At 48.0% G+C, this 12,175-nt stretch overlaps 5 protein-coding genes across 5 annotated transcripts; 1 reads left to right on the plus strand and 4 right to left on the minus strand.

Moving 5' to 3' along the window:
- Positions 1 to 62: 62 nt before the first annotated feature.
- FPRO_14588 (uncharacterized protein) lies at positions 63 to 1,835 on the minus strand (the record flags this gene model as incomplete). Its single annotated transcript, XM_031219631.1, has 2 exons — positions 63 to 506; positions 567 to 1,835. The coding sequence occupies 2 exons, from the start codon at positions 1,833 to 1,835 to the stop codon at positions 63 to 65; spliced, it is 1,713 nt and encodes a 570-aa protein (XP_031085370.1).
- Positions 1,836 to 2,298: 463 nt separating this feature from the next.
- On the minus strand, positions 2,299 to 4,455 carry FPRO_14589 (uncharacterized protein; the record flags this gene model as incomplete). The annotated part of the gene is made up of 11 exons (XM_031219632.1): positions 2,299 to 2,428; positions 2,482 to 2,624; positions 2,679 to 2,767; positions 2,823 to 2,867; positions 2,922 to 3,013; positions 3,067 to 3,170; positions 3,225 to 3,362; positions 3,412 to 3,829; positions 3,934 to 4,034; positions 4,090 to 4,170; positions 4,234 to 4,455. 11 exons carry the CDS (start codon positions 4,453 to 4,455, stop codon positions 2,299 to 2,301), a joined length of 1,563 nt encoding a protein of 520 aa, XP_031085371.1.
- Positions 4,456 to 4,997: 542 nt separating this feature from the next.
- On the minus strand, positions 4,998 to 6,322 carry FPRO_14590 (uncharacterized protein; the record flags this gene model as incomplete). Its single annotated transcript, XM_031219633.1, has 3 exons — positions 4,998 to 5,761; positions 5,816 to 5,991; positions 6,039 to 6,322. 3 exons carry the CDS (start codon positions 6,320 to 6,322, stop codon positions 4,998 to 5,000), a joined length of 1,224 nt encoding a protein of 407 aa, XP_031085372.1.
- Positions 6,323 to 6,759: 437 nt separating this feature from the next.
- Positions 6,760 to 7,993, plus strand: FPRO_14591 (putative aspartic proteinase precursor; the record flags this gene model as incomplete). Its single annotated transcript, XM_031219634.1, has 2 exons — positions 6,760 to 7,076; positions 7,132 to 7,993. 2 exons carry the CDS (start codon positions 6,760 to 6,762, stop codon positions 7,991 to 7,993), a joined length of 1,179 nt encoding a protein of 392 aa, XP_031085373.1.
- Positions 7,994 to 8,594: 601 nt separating this feature from the next.
- Positions 8,595 to 11,852, minus strand: FPRO_14592 (uncharacterized protein; the record flags this gene model as incomplete). The annotated part of the gene is made up of 5 exons (XM_031219635.1): positions 8,595 to 10,105; positions 10,164 to 10,357; positions 10,406 to 10,542; positions 10,602 to 11,361; positions 11,413 to 11,852. 5 exons carry the CDS (start codon positions 11,850 to 11,852, stop codon positions 8,595 to 8,597), a joined length of 3,042 nt encoding a protein of 1,013 aa, XP_031085374.1.
- Positions 11,853 to 12,175: the final 323 nt, after the last annotated feature.

The raw sequence follows: 12,175 nt of genomic DNA on the forward strand, positions 1-12,175 counted from the left end.
CTTGATCGCTTCCAAGGACGAAAATGTCTACCGCAGCACTGAATTCCATTTGCAGTCGCGCGCTAGATCACAAACTCATCGGCCATATCTTGAGCGATCTGGCAAAGATTAGCGCGACAGCACGTCCCCTCCTCAGCGGCATGCACCCTTTCGACAAAGCTACATGCATTGACGTAATGCTTTCCAGCCTGAGAGCAGTCCTTGATAAGCTGCAGCGCCCAGTCTCTGTAGATGGGGTCTTTCGCCTCAATCGCTGCCATGATGAGCGGGATAGGCCATATCTTGGTCGGCGGTGCTTCCGTCCTCGGCCGCTTCAGCTTGGAGTAAAAGCGACGAATGATGCCAATTATCTTCTCGGCATGCGCGGTTTCTGTATAAAGTGACTCTGCTTCTCGATATGTTCTCGAGCTGTAGATGTGTACGGCGTGAAAGAGGGCGTTTGCGGTGAGAAAGATGGATAGCACTTTGTTTTCTGCCGCTTTCTCTTCGCTAATACTAGAGAGCCCCTAATTTATCGTCAGTGGTCGGATTATAAAGCCCTAGGGTCGATTCATCTGCTAGCTTACCTCCTTAATGTTGTTTAATGATGCTGCCGTGCTTGCTTCTTGAATCTCTCCCACTGTGGTGCGGTCGTCTCTGGATACTGTCCCCAACAAAGCGACTAAACGACAAGTAGCTACATACAAAGGTCTATGAGCTTCATCCCATCGTCGCTCCTCCTTCGGGTACAGCAGAGTGTATTCTTCTTGCAGAAAATTGTAGGACTTGTCCACAGCAAACATTAATCCCAAGTCGTTGCCGAGACATTGTATGATGCGGTCATCCCCCCGAGAAAAGAGAGATGCGCGAGCATCGAGAAAGCAGAACCACACAGCCATTCTACCGTAGACTGACTGCGATTGATCACCGTGACCTCGGCTTTCGAGAAGACAAGCTTCAAGGCTTAGCATACGCTTTAACGAGGCCCTTCGTGAAAGCAGCAGATCGGTCCAAGCGAGGAAATAAAGCATGACTGAGACGGCATCCAGGTCATCGTCTCGGATGATGCGCTGAGGCCAAGTCTGGTCAAGTTCCTGATCCATGGCCCCAATCCCGAAATGGATGCCCAATTGATCCCCAAGAGCTGCGAGACTCTTTTCGTAGTGCTCCAAGGCGCTACTCTCCGAATCCAACGTCCCATTACAGTGGAGGTGAGCAGCTGTCCATGCGTAAAGTGCCGATATCACAAACGAATGGCTCGAGTTGAAGCGATTGAAGAAGTACGTGTGATTGTTCCAAGTTTGGCCCTTGGAGCTGTATTTCGACGCGAGATTCTGGGTGTAGTGCTGCGCCAGGACCCGTTCGGAGACTGTCTGAGGGGAACTCGAGGACAGGCTGCCGGCGTTGAAGTCAGTGGATATTTGACCAGGCGAGTCCGTCTGCGGCAGCCAAAGTTGCGCGGCACCATTGTAAATGATTGTAGATTCCGGACTCAAGTCCCACTGTTGGTCGGGATACGAGTCAAATACCCCATCCATCCAAGGCATCGCGGTCGCATCGAGCATTGCAAGTGATGATGGTTCGAATGAGTCCGACGCATCCGTATCGACAGCTGAAAAGGCAGCCTGGGTCTGAGGGTTCATCTCCACATGGATTCGTTGCCCACGAGTGGTCTTCTTCCTCCCACGACGCCTAGTATGTGTCCTGATCTGCTCTGTCTCATCTCTAAACTCGAATACAGCGTGAGGCGACGGTTCATAAGCACATTTGAGGTGAGAGCGTCGACAGGGTGAGCAGCGCGGCTTGAGTTGATCACAAGAGAGTTTTCGTCTTGCGCAGGTAGTGCATAGAGACATCGTGAGTCGTCGTGAAGGGCCGTGTGCTTGGATGAGGGGTGATTGAAGTGCAAGAGCGCTTTCGTCTTGGGAGTTTATCTTGAAAGCTGGGGTAACTAATGACTAATCGATGATAAGCGTGCCCAGAACCGCGCTAAGCTCAGCACCAGGAAACAGTCTTCTCCATGTCACTAATACAATCGTACACTATTCCGCTCTATCATTCTGTAATCCTATTTGCCAATGTGGTGCCGAGGCCACAATGAAGTCATCAGCATGCCGAGAATCGAACCGTTCGGTATTTATTCAGTGCATGTTGTGACTGTCTGAGTAAACGAAATTTGACAAACTATTCCTGGCCAACTTCGACGAAGTATCATAGATAGATCGACAGCATTAACGGCAAGCGAACGACCTAGCCAGAGTTCGAATTGTCTCGAGCAATCACACCAATATCCATCGCTTCACGCCTTTTCACCAAGGCTCACCAAATATATCTAAACGAGTCTTGCTGCCAATCCGTAAGATCTAAATCATCCCCGGAAATGTTTACGTTATGGATTTCTTGAACTTGGCGACGATCCCGACGATGGTTCTGGTACTTGATGTAGATGCTAAGAGGGACTGATTAGTTTTTTGGACAAAGTGGAATCCTAAGTTTTCTTACAGCAGAACGATTTCTAAAACAATCATGGCAGCGACTGAGGAGTAAAAGCCTTTGAAAGCAGTCTGGAACTGCGGTGCCTCGTGCGTGATGAAGAATTGGGGGCCTGTGAATTGGCCAAGACAGTAGCCCAGGAACATCATGACCTGTAAATGTTATCAAAACAGGTCTACTCAAGATTGGCATAGTCAAATACTTACGCTTGCGGTCGACTTCTTGGTAAACCCTGCGATATTCGAGGACAGCATACTCATGCCAAGTCCGAAAGGGACGGTATTGACATAAATGACTGGAGGCGAGTATAAGCGAAAGTTCTGAGCTACAAAATGACATCCTCTACGTACTATAAAAAGATGCAAGTCGGCCTTGGTGGTTAGATTGTGGAAGGTCTAAGTCAAGTCAGATACTAAAAGCAGATACCAACAATGGTAGTAGAGACTCACTATCCACTAACACGGCTCCTATCAAGACGATAATGTTCGTTGCGATCATGACGTAACACCTGGTGTTCTTGAAACGAGTGCAAAACCAACCACTGGAGCACAAAAGTCAGTAATGGGATATGAGGGTACAAAGTTGGATACTCACGCAAAGACTACTGAAACAAGGTGGATGGCGTTGGACGGCATGGCCATCAATGTGGCGTGGCGACTCGTGTAGCCGAGGGTCTGAGTCAACACGATCTTTGAAAACTGCTCTGTCATCAGAATATGATGCAACTACTGACGCAATCCAAGGTTCCTCACCGATGTTAGACCGCCTCCTTGTAGGCATTGAAGAAAGGCGTGTATCGCTAATATCCACGGCTGAGGATCCCTGAGGCATTCCCAGACCTGGTTCCATTTGTATTCGGTGTTTTTGATACCAGTATGGTTCTTAAGGACCTATAATTTGGTTAGTACCTCGATTGGCGTTGGTTAGCAGGGGATTTACCCTATCAGTAGCGATGTCGCGCTCTCTCTTGCTGAAGAACCATGCATTCGAAGGCGACGCCGGAACGCCAAGAAAGACAACAACACCCCAGAACATCGTCATCGGCCCGAAGACAAGGTAGACGACTTGCCAGACGGCATACTTGGAGCCTGAATGATCGCTACCCGAGAGTCCGTATGTTATCGCATCGGCCATGAAAGATCCGACAGCACTGGCGGACCACCATAGTGACGTGCGAAGAGGCTGCTCCTCACGTGTCCAGTACTGGGATATAAGGATCGTGAGAATGGGCAACATGCATGATTCGAAAACGCCGAGGAAGACACGGTTGACGCAGAGTGTTGCAAAGTCTTTTGTAAATGCCGTTGTGCAGGCGGTGAGACCCCAGAGGAAGATCAGCGCACCGAAGTATCGTCCACTATACCGTGGTCAGAAAGTATTACGCATCACAAGACGATCTTAGAGAGTGAAGGCACGAAACCATCCCTAATCTGAATCGTCTTCTGAGAAGAGAAGACGTACATGGGAAGTTTCTGCATCAAGAGAGAGCTGGGATATTGCCAAACCAGGTAGCCCAGGTAAAATATTGAGGATGACCAACTATACTGCTGCCCCACGAGGTTCTGTGCGGATGTCAGTCGTCACATGGAAATATCTTCAAGGTGCAGATTCCCTTACCAGATCTTCCTTGATGCCAAAGATGGAAGCCTCGGATAAAGCGACTTTGTCCATATAGTTAAGGACGTATGTGCACACCATCTATTTTTGCTGAAGTTAGTTCTCGAATTCTCCAGGTTCTGTAAAAAAAAAAAAAACTTCTACCATTGGCAGCAGGATCAGGTCAAGCTTCCATCGGACCCTCGCATCTTCCTTGGAGCTGTACACGATTCCATGTGGAGAAGATTCCAGTTCGTCCGAGTGCTTCTCATCACCATCCAAAGTAGCAATCGGTTTGCGACCGTTTGCTGTATCTTCCACAACTTCGCCCATCCCGACGGTGGAGTTTGTTGGGATGACGGTCACGGGCTTGAGGTCTTTATCCATTCTGTTGACTGGTGAATGTACGTGTTGACACCTTAGCACATGGTAGGTGTTGATTGCACGCGATTCGCTGCCATTTATACCGCGTGGTGTTGTTTGTATTGAGACTGGTTAAAGAACCAGGGATGGTGTTTGGCGGGGATGATAGCGTTCGCTGATATGGCTAAAAATGGTATAGCCTAGTCTGGGGTCGCCCATTTGACCGTTTTGAGCCGAGTGCGCGAGATGGAGAGATAGCGCGCCTGCGATCTCTAGGGAAGCCTGTTTTCAGTTTGGTGATTTCTGATTGTTGCAGAGGTCACGAGTAACTCTTGAGTGACTCTCTGATTACGTTTAAGCTACGAGGTGTCGCAACAGATAACGCGAGAGCGAGGATTCGACGTGACTGGGACAGTTACATCACAACTAAGAGATTGGAAACCATGTCGTTATATATCTTTCTATTTTACTCATATACTCAAAGCAGTCATCGCTTAATTCTCACTGCATAGGAACGACTATTTGTGCATGAATATGTTAGTCCCGCTTCGTAGCTTTCACCCTCTCTAGAAATGAGTTGGCTTGAAGCCTCCTTTGGGAAAAGGCACAATATTCTCCTCGGCGGTATGCTTCACCTTACCCATCGAGATGGAGAATTTCTCCTGGTCAAAGATGCTGTACACATTGCGCAGGAAAGGGTCACCGAAGGTAGACACAGGGTACCCACGAGAAGCGAGGAATACTCCACAGGTGCCATCAGGGAATTTCGACACCAAGCCGTGGAAGGGAACCTTGATTGTGCCGTGAACGCCAAACTCGACGGCGATGTATCCGTCGTTGCGCTTCGAGTCAGCGTACTTGCAGTCGACGACGAAGTATCGCTGGCCCGGGGCGGGTTCCTTGGTGACACCGAAAGCGCGGAAGACGGGAGCCATGGTCTTATCAGTCAAGTACCAGTTCGCAACGCCTGTGTCTAGCAGCACTGGGACACCGATGTTCTTCTTTCCATAGGTTTCCTTCGTATGGTTGTTACCCTTGGTGAGGACAACCTCGACAGAGGTGACGTTGACCGAGTTTGTCTGGCCACCGCTGAGATCAAGGTTATGCGGATCAACCATGGGAACTGTGATGAGATCACCGTCAATCTTGGCTTTGTCGTAGGCACCACCAAGGAGCATCCTGGCGTTGGCGGCCTTGACATCATCTGGTCCTAGGTAGATGCTCGAAGCAAGATAATTGATTCTAGAAGCATTCTTGAGCTCCGGTAGTAGGTACGCCGAGGTCCTGTCAGTGCATTTGGGGCCGGCGAACTGGCACTCCAGCGAAAGGCCTATTCTTATCAGTATTCTTTACGTCCAAGTGTTTTTGTATGGAAGAATCTTACCAACAATTGTACTAACGTCGCCGCTGAGCTTGTCCGGGAAAGCATAATAAGACGTATAACCAAAGTACATGTTCTTGGTTGAAACGCCGCCGATGACTACAGTGTCGGTGAGATAGTCGCCCTGACCAACGTAGCCTAAGGCATCCGCGAAGCCAGTCCCTGCGTAGTGAGATGTTCTATAATAACAATGAGCGACGAAAATTACAAGTCTGGAGGAGCATACTTGGAAGTTTTGTTGTTAAAGGTGCCGAACGTTTTGCAGTTATTTCCCTGCTTTTTGCAGACCTCGTTGCGAGGGTCAAGGAAAGAATATCGCGGGCTGCCAGTGTCGATCTTAAGATATTCCGTCTGCGGCGGTGTGCCAACCTGCAGCTTGGCATAATACGCTGTCAGGCCCTCATCGCGAGATAACGGGACGGAGATGACACCAGCAGGAGTCTTGGTCGCGGCAGCGAGGCCAGGAAGCGCGACAGCAGCAGCGACGGCGGCCAGAGTGATGAGAGCCATGATTGTAGGTTACTTTCGCTGTCGTTGATGCGCAACCAACTTGCCTGATGCTTATCAGACTATATATGTATAAATGGGCTAATCCGCCCACTATACGGTGTAGCCCCTGTCCATATGAAGTCATGAGGTCCGATACGAGTTTCTTAGCGGGTCTCATTCCTGATCTGCCGAGCCCGCTGTGATGCCATTGGTGGTGGAACTGATTGCTAGCCGGTTTTGGGAAATTAATTCGTATGCGGAGCTCGGCATTTTATCCATCCTCGCGTGGACAATCAAAGCGCGAACCATAACTATGTACGGAGTAGCGTAGCATTGAAACGGGGGAACGAACCGGAACGAGGTCGTGCTCTTGGCCATAAAACAGAGACGAGAGAATTACTATTTTTACGATACTTCCTAGCCAACATAGTCACACTGCGCCAAGTACTGCTCTCATTATGTCTCTCAAACTTCTTCGATTGATTGCAGCCTTGGCTGCTTCTGCGCATGGCCTTGCTGTTCCAGATAGCCAAGGCGCTGCTTTCAGTGTCGATGCTTTACCTTCGACATCAGAGGAGTTCGATCCTGCTGCCGAGAGGCAGATGCTCGAGGCGAAATACCCTGCGACGCATGGCGATATCAAAGAAGCGCGTAGCGTGAAGCAGTCAGGCTCTGCCAAAGTGAAGCCTGCCTCATCTGGCCTGTCCTTCTTCGTCCCTACAGTCGTCGGGAACCAAACTTTCAAGTTGATCTACGACACGGGCTCTGCCGATTTGTGAGTACTCTTTGATTCTGCAATTGCGCACCAAGACTGACATTTCACTTGGTAGGTGGGTATATTCCAACGAGTCTTCTCCCTTCCAGAGCCTGGACCACCCAACCTATGTCCCAACATCATCCGCAGAGCTTCTTAAGAACTATAATTGGTCCATCAAGTACGCATTTGGCAGTGAGGTCAGCGGTGTCGTTTACACCGACACCGTCAAGGCGGGCCCCGTTGTAGCCCACAAGCAAGCCGTCGAAGCTGCCACCATCATCCAAGCTGAGTTCGCCTCCGATGGTATTCTAGGTCTCGCATTCAGTACCATCAACACCGTCCAGCCCAAGAAGCAAAAGACTTTCTTCGAAACTCTCCTGCCTACTCTGAAAAACAAGGTTTTTGCTGCGAATCTCCGACTCGATGGCAAGCCTGCGACTTGGGACTTTGGATACATTGACGACACCAAGTTCAAGGGCAAAATCGCCTACACCCCCGTTGTCAGCCAGAAGTACTGGTCAATGAATGTGAGCACCTATGCCATTGGCAAAGGCTCTTTCACCAGCAGCAAGACGACAGTTGGAGAGGTCCTCGTCGACTCCGGCACGTCCCTTGTTTACCTCCCTGAAGCTGTGGTGAACGACTATTACAGCCACATCAAGGGCTACAAGCTCCTAGAGGGTGGCAGTCGCACATTCCCATGCAACAGCACCATTCCCGACTTCCACTTCAAGATCGATAGCACCACGCTCTCTATTCCCGGACGAGATGTTAACTACACTGTATATGACCCCGCTGAGCGTACCTGTGTTGGAGCGATCCAGACTCAGCTTAACAGCAAGTACTCTGTACTAGGAAACTTGTTTATGAGGAACTATTATGTTGTTCATAGCCAGGAGGAGGCTACTCCGAAGCTTGGATTTGCACCGCATTGATCCACTCAATGGGATTTACAAGAAAGAGCTTGCTCACTTATTTCCATCTTCCTTCGTCCTGACTAATTAACACTATATCTACCCGAGACTATTGATTGTCCGTGAAGCTGTTCATATGATTTATGTTACAAGCGTAGAAAGTCTTAGTAGCTAGCATCGGCTATCATTAAGTACCGAACTAGATCTCCCGGGCACTAATATAGTACTTGATTACTGACGCAATATCGCTGGTACAACGTCCAAATTGTGATCTTTGCGTGAGAAACCTGTCTACCCAGAACCGTCAGCGCCTTATTGATATTGCCAACTGCGACAACCTCGAGTCTTCTGCCTACTGAATATGAGAACAAGAACCACGAAGAAACAGGAAAAGATACTTGGAAATATCTTTATCTTTACATAGTTGAACTTGAATGCAGTCTTATTAGCTACCTGAGCCTTATCTAGGGTATCCACCCCACACAATCTGATAATCTCATAACCTCTGTGACTCTGGTTCTATTTCTCTTCATATGATTTGCTGATCAATCTCGCCGTCATTCTCATTACTATCTTCAACCTATTTCAATCAATCTAGACTAGAGTGGCAGGTATGCTCATCTCATTCTGACAATACCACCCCAGCAGCAAGTAGTCCTTGCCTATGATCATCCGCGAGAGACGCATCCAGTTCTTCATCCACTTCCAGCATCCTCTGATAATAATATCCTGCTATAAAGTCTACCACAGACTCATTTCGACTTTCAAACTCTCTTTCAAATTCTTCGTCGAGATCATGGAGTCTTTGGAGTAAGAGCCTGTCCTCGTCCAATACTTCTGCCCAGTCACTGACGTCTGATTCTCCCATTTCCTGATTCTCCCTATTCCTTGCACAAGGCCCAACATGCCTGATTCCTAGGAGTTCCATTGTAATTGCGTGAGTAGCACACTTGGCTAGATGGGATGTGTCAATGCTGGCTATTTTGTCTTCTATCAGAGCGACAAGAAGGAAAACCTTTCTAGTTATGTCGACCTCCCAAGGACCATCCCAATGCTCATTAGCCACAAATCCAGACAACAAAGACCCCAACGGTCGGTTGAAGCCACTTGATCCGCAGGGACATGGTAAGTTGGACTCGATCTTACTGTTGCATATTTTGGTTATCAGCATGATTCCTTCCCCCTGCCAAAGGTAATCCGGGCTGAGGTCCTCATAGAAGTAACCGAGTGGGGAAGGAAGTAGAAATCCACCAATTCTTGCTCCGATATCATGTAATGCCGATGTCTGGAAACCGTCAATGATGTATTCCAGCTTGAGATCGTGCTTCATCAGCCAACTCAGATAAGTAACGTCATAATAATCGAATCTAGTTCTCCAGTCATTATATGCAAGAACTCTAATGCGTGCAAGGAGAGGTCCGATACCACTCTCATCTGAAGGCCTCATGCCGAACTCAACGGCCAGTGAACAGAGTTCTGGACATAGTGAGTTTTCGAACAGACCCCCAGAGTAGTGGTTCAGATAGAAGGGTTTGAGGGCCCAGCTAACTTCAATCCTTCGCATTCTCACTTCATCATAGTTTGACTGTAGTTCCCCCCACAGGTAGGTTGCAGTAGCGTCAGGGACGCATTCAACCGTGATTCCATACCTATCTATGACTTGAGAAGGGAGGATGGCGAGAGAAAGATCTCGTAGCCGCTGCCGCCGGTTCTGAGAATGTTGGAATAATAGCCTTCGGCATTTGTATGAACATAATGACAAATATTCTACTGCCAGCAAATGGACTGGTATGCAGCAGTCGGCCTCTACCATCAGTTGAACTGAATCAGAGCAATGGCAGTTATGGCACATCTCCCACCGGTATTTCTCGGTACAATTGCGCCCGCTTAGCCTCATAGCAACTTGTAGGGGGCTGATAGTTGTTGATGCATCGTCGCACAATCGAGACACAGCTTGATGATGCAGAAGCAAAGCAAGCCCCTCCGGCCAGGTGATGCTCACATGCAATATGTTTCGTCCGTAAATATCTGTCTCAAAGATGCCAGGAGGGAGTTGGTCGTCCATTGTAATAGCTGCGAGCTTTTGCCGGTCCCGCTGCAAAACTGTCACGAAGACGTCGTTAAATCCAAAGGCTATATTTGACTTATTAGATCCGTGTGGTCTCATAGAACATTTAAAGTAGCTGAATACCTTCTGCGATATCGGGGTAGTCCTCCCAGGCTTGCAAGTACTCAAACTCATGTTCCGCCTTACACATAAGGTACTTTGTTTCCTTGTTGGTAAAGCCTTCGCTACAAAAGGACTTATCGAGTTTTTCAATGAAGTTATAGAAATAAGGAAGAGCTCTGATATAACGCGGTTCATAAAGATAATGTAAGATTGTGCTTGTCTCCGTCAGTCAAGTCGTGTAAAAAGTGTTTCCTAGCTCTTACTGCTGATAAAAGTTGGGGGCAGAGATGGAGACCCCAATGTCAAACAGGTAAAACAAAAGAGAGCAAATTGCTTCAAAGTTGATCTTGAAACTTGTTCCCTCTTCTACCTTCCAGTCTGATAAGTGGTTAAGATAGAACTCAAGACTCTGTTAATGTCAAAGGTTCTCAGAAATTCATATCTAGAATCTATACTTACATACAAGGACCAATGGGCGATGCTATTTCCATATACATCTACGTCAAACGGCGACGCAGCACCTGAGCTGTAAATGGTTCTTAGCTTCTGGATCACAAAAGATATCTGTTCCCGTATATCAATATGCTCATTGAACAGGGGTGAGGGAAGACGATTTCCTGCAAGGTTACGAAAGACTTGAAAAACCGGGCTTGATTTCACAACATTACAAGACTGTATTCCAAAGGAAAGGCTATATGCCCCGGCAGGATAATCTCGTTTCAGTGATGTAGACAAACTTCGGGCAAGCCAGTGTCGAAGCCCGAAATAGGTAAATGTAGTTTTTGACGTCCGAAGCGATTGACTGGAGAGAACGCAACCAGGGCGATGGCGCCGTTGTAAATGCTCATGTTTCGAAATGGCTAAACCCCACCATGATGGATCAACATAAGATGACTGTCGACGAATGGAAGTGGTGGAAGGATCAGAACAAGTGCATTCCGGATCATTCAGTCTTTTCACTATGCTTTCCTCCTTATGCGAGTTTTGTAGATACCGAGGCTTGGCAAAGTCGCCGGGATTACAGATGCTAGTGACAAGGGAGTTGGATTGCATATGACGAGATATTGCTGCCACTTCCATTTCAGCACGTTGAACAGCCGGACCGATGGCGTCGAGTCGCTTGGCAATGGTGCCTATCATGTTGTGCGTCATGTTATCGCTGGTTTTGGTGTAATTCCTCAAAACTAGCAAATCTTCGCTGATGCCGGTGTTGATATCACTTCATGAAATCAGCAAAAGCAGAACTGTAATTATAGTTGGAGTGCCTCACAGGTTGAGGTTTTGGACGAGATTACCCAAGGTGGCATTGGCACTGGAAAGCTGGTTCTGGAGTTGGATTAGCTTCTTCTGATTAAATGGATAACGAGCTATCGTCATTTGATTTCTCAGTTTTCCTTTAAGATCTGACAAGCTCTCATCCCTGGTGAGGTCCGATATCATTTGCTGCAGGGCCACAAGTTGAGATTTGCAATTGGCCATGCCTCGATTTACTCCGTCCGCGGACAAAGCGTGGCGATGGCCAAGCTTCAATGTGCTCGACTGAATGATGAAAAGGTTTGACTCCAAAAGAGTAACACTTTGGCTGGCAATCTCGATGTCTTGGTGTCGACCTTTGACGGCATTGAAATAATTATTAAGACCGCTGCAGAGAGTCAACCCAAGAGATACAAGGCCAGCGACGCCGCTGGCGATTGATAACGGGTCGGCCATATCGAAATTGACAGGTTTGCAAGAGGAAGAACCAAGAGACGGATACGAAGCGGGGAAGTTGACTCTTGAGTGTGAGTGGCTTACTGCAAGGCAGACTCACTAAGTTCTTTACGGTGATGTAAGCTCTCAGCCACAAGTCTCAACTGCGAATAAGATATCAATGCGAGGCAGACAAGGCAGAAAGACATTCAGATCAGGCGATCAATCAAAGCGTGCAGCCAACACATCGCCTCACCACAAGAAATTTCAATCCCCGATAGAATGGAGATTTAAGACATTTGCTGCTGTTACGGGGAAATTTTATGCCAGGCATCAGGGTTGAT

Source organism: Fusarium proliferatum (genome assembly GCF_900067095.1).
Source record: "Fusarium proliferatum ET1 genome assembly, contig: FPRO_scaffold008, whole genome shotgun sequence".
Taxonomy (NCBI): domain Eukaryota; kingdom Fungi; phylum Ascomycota; class Sordariomycetes; order Hypocreales; family Nectriaceae; genus Fusarium; species Fusarium proliferatum.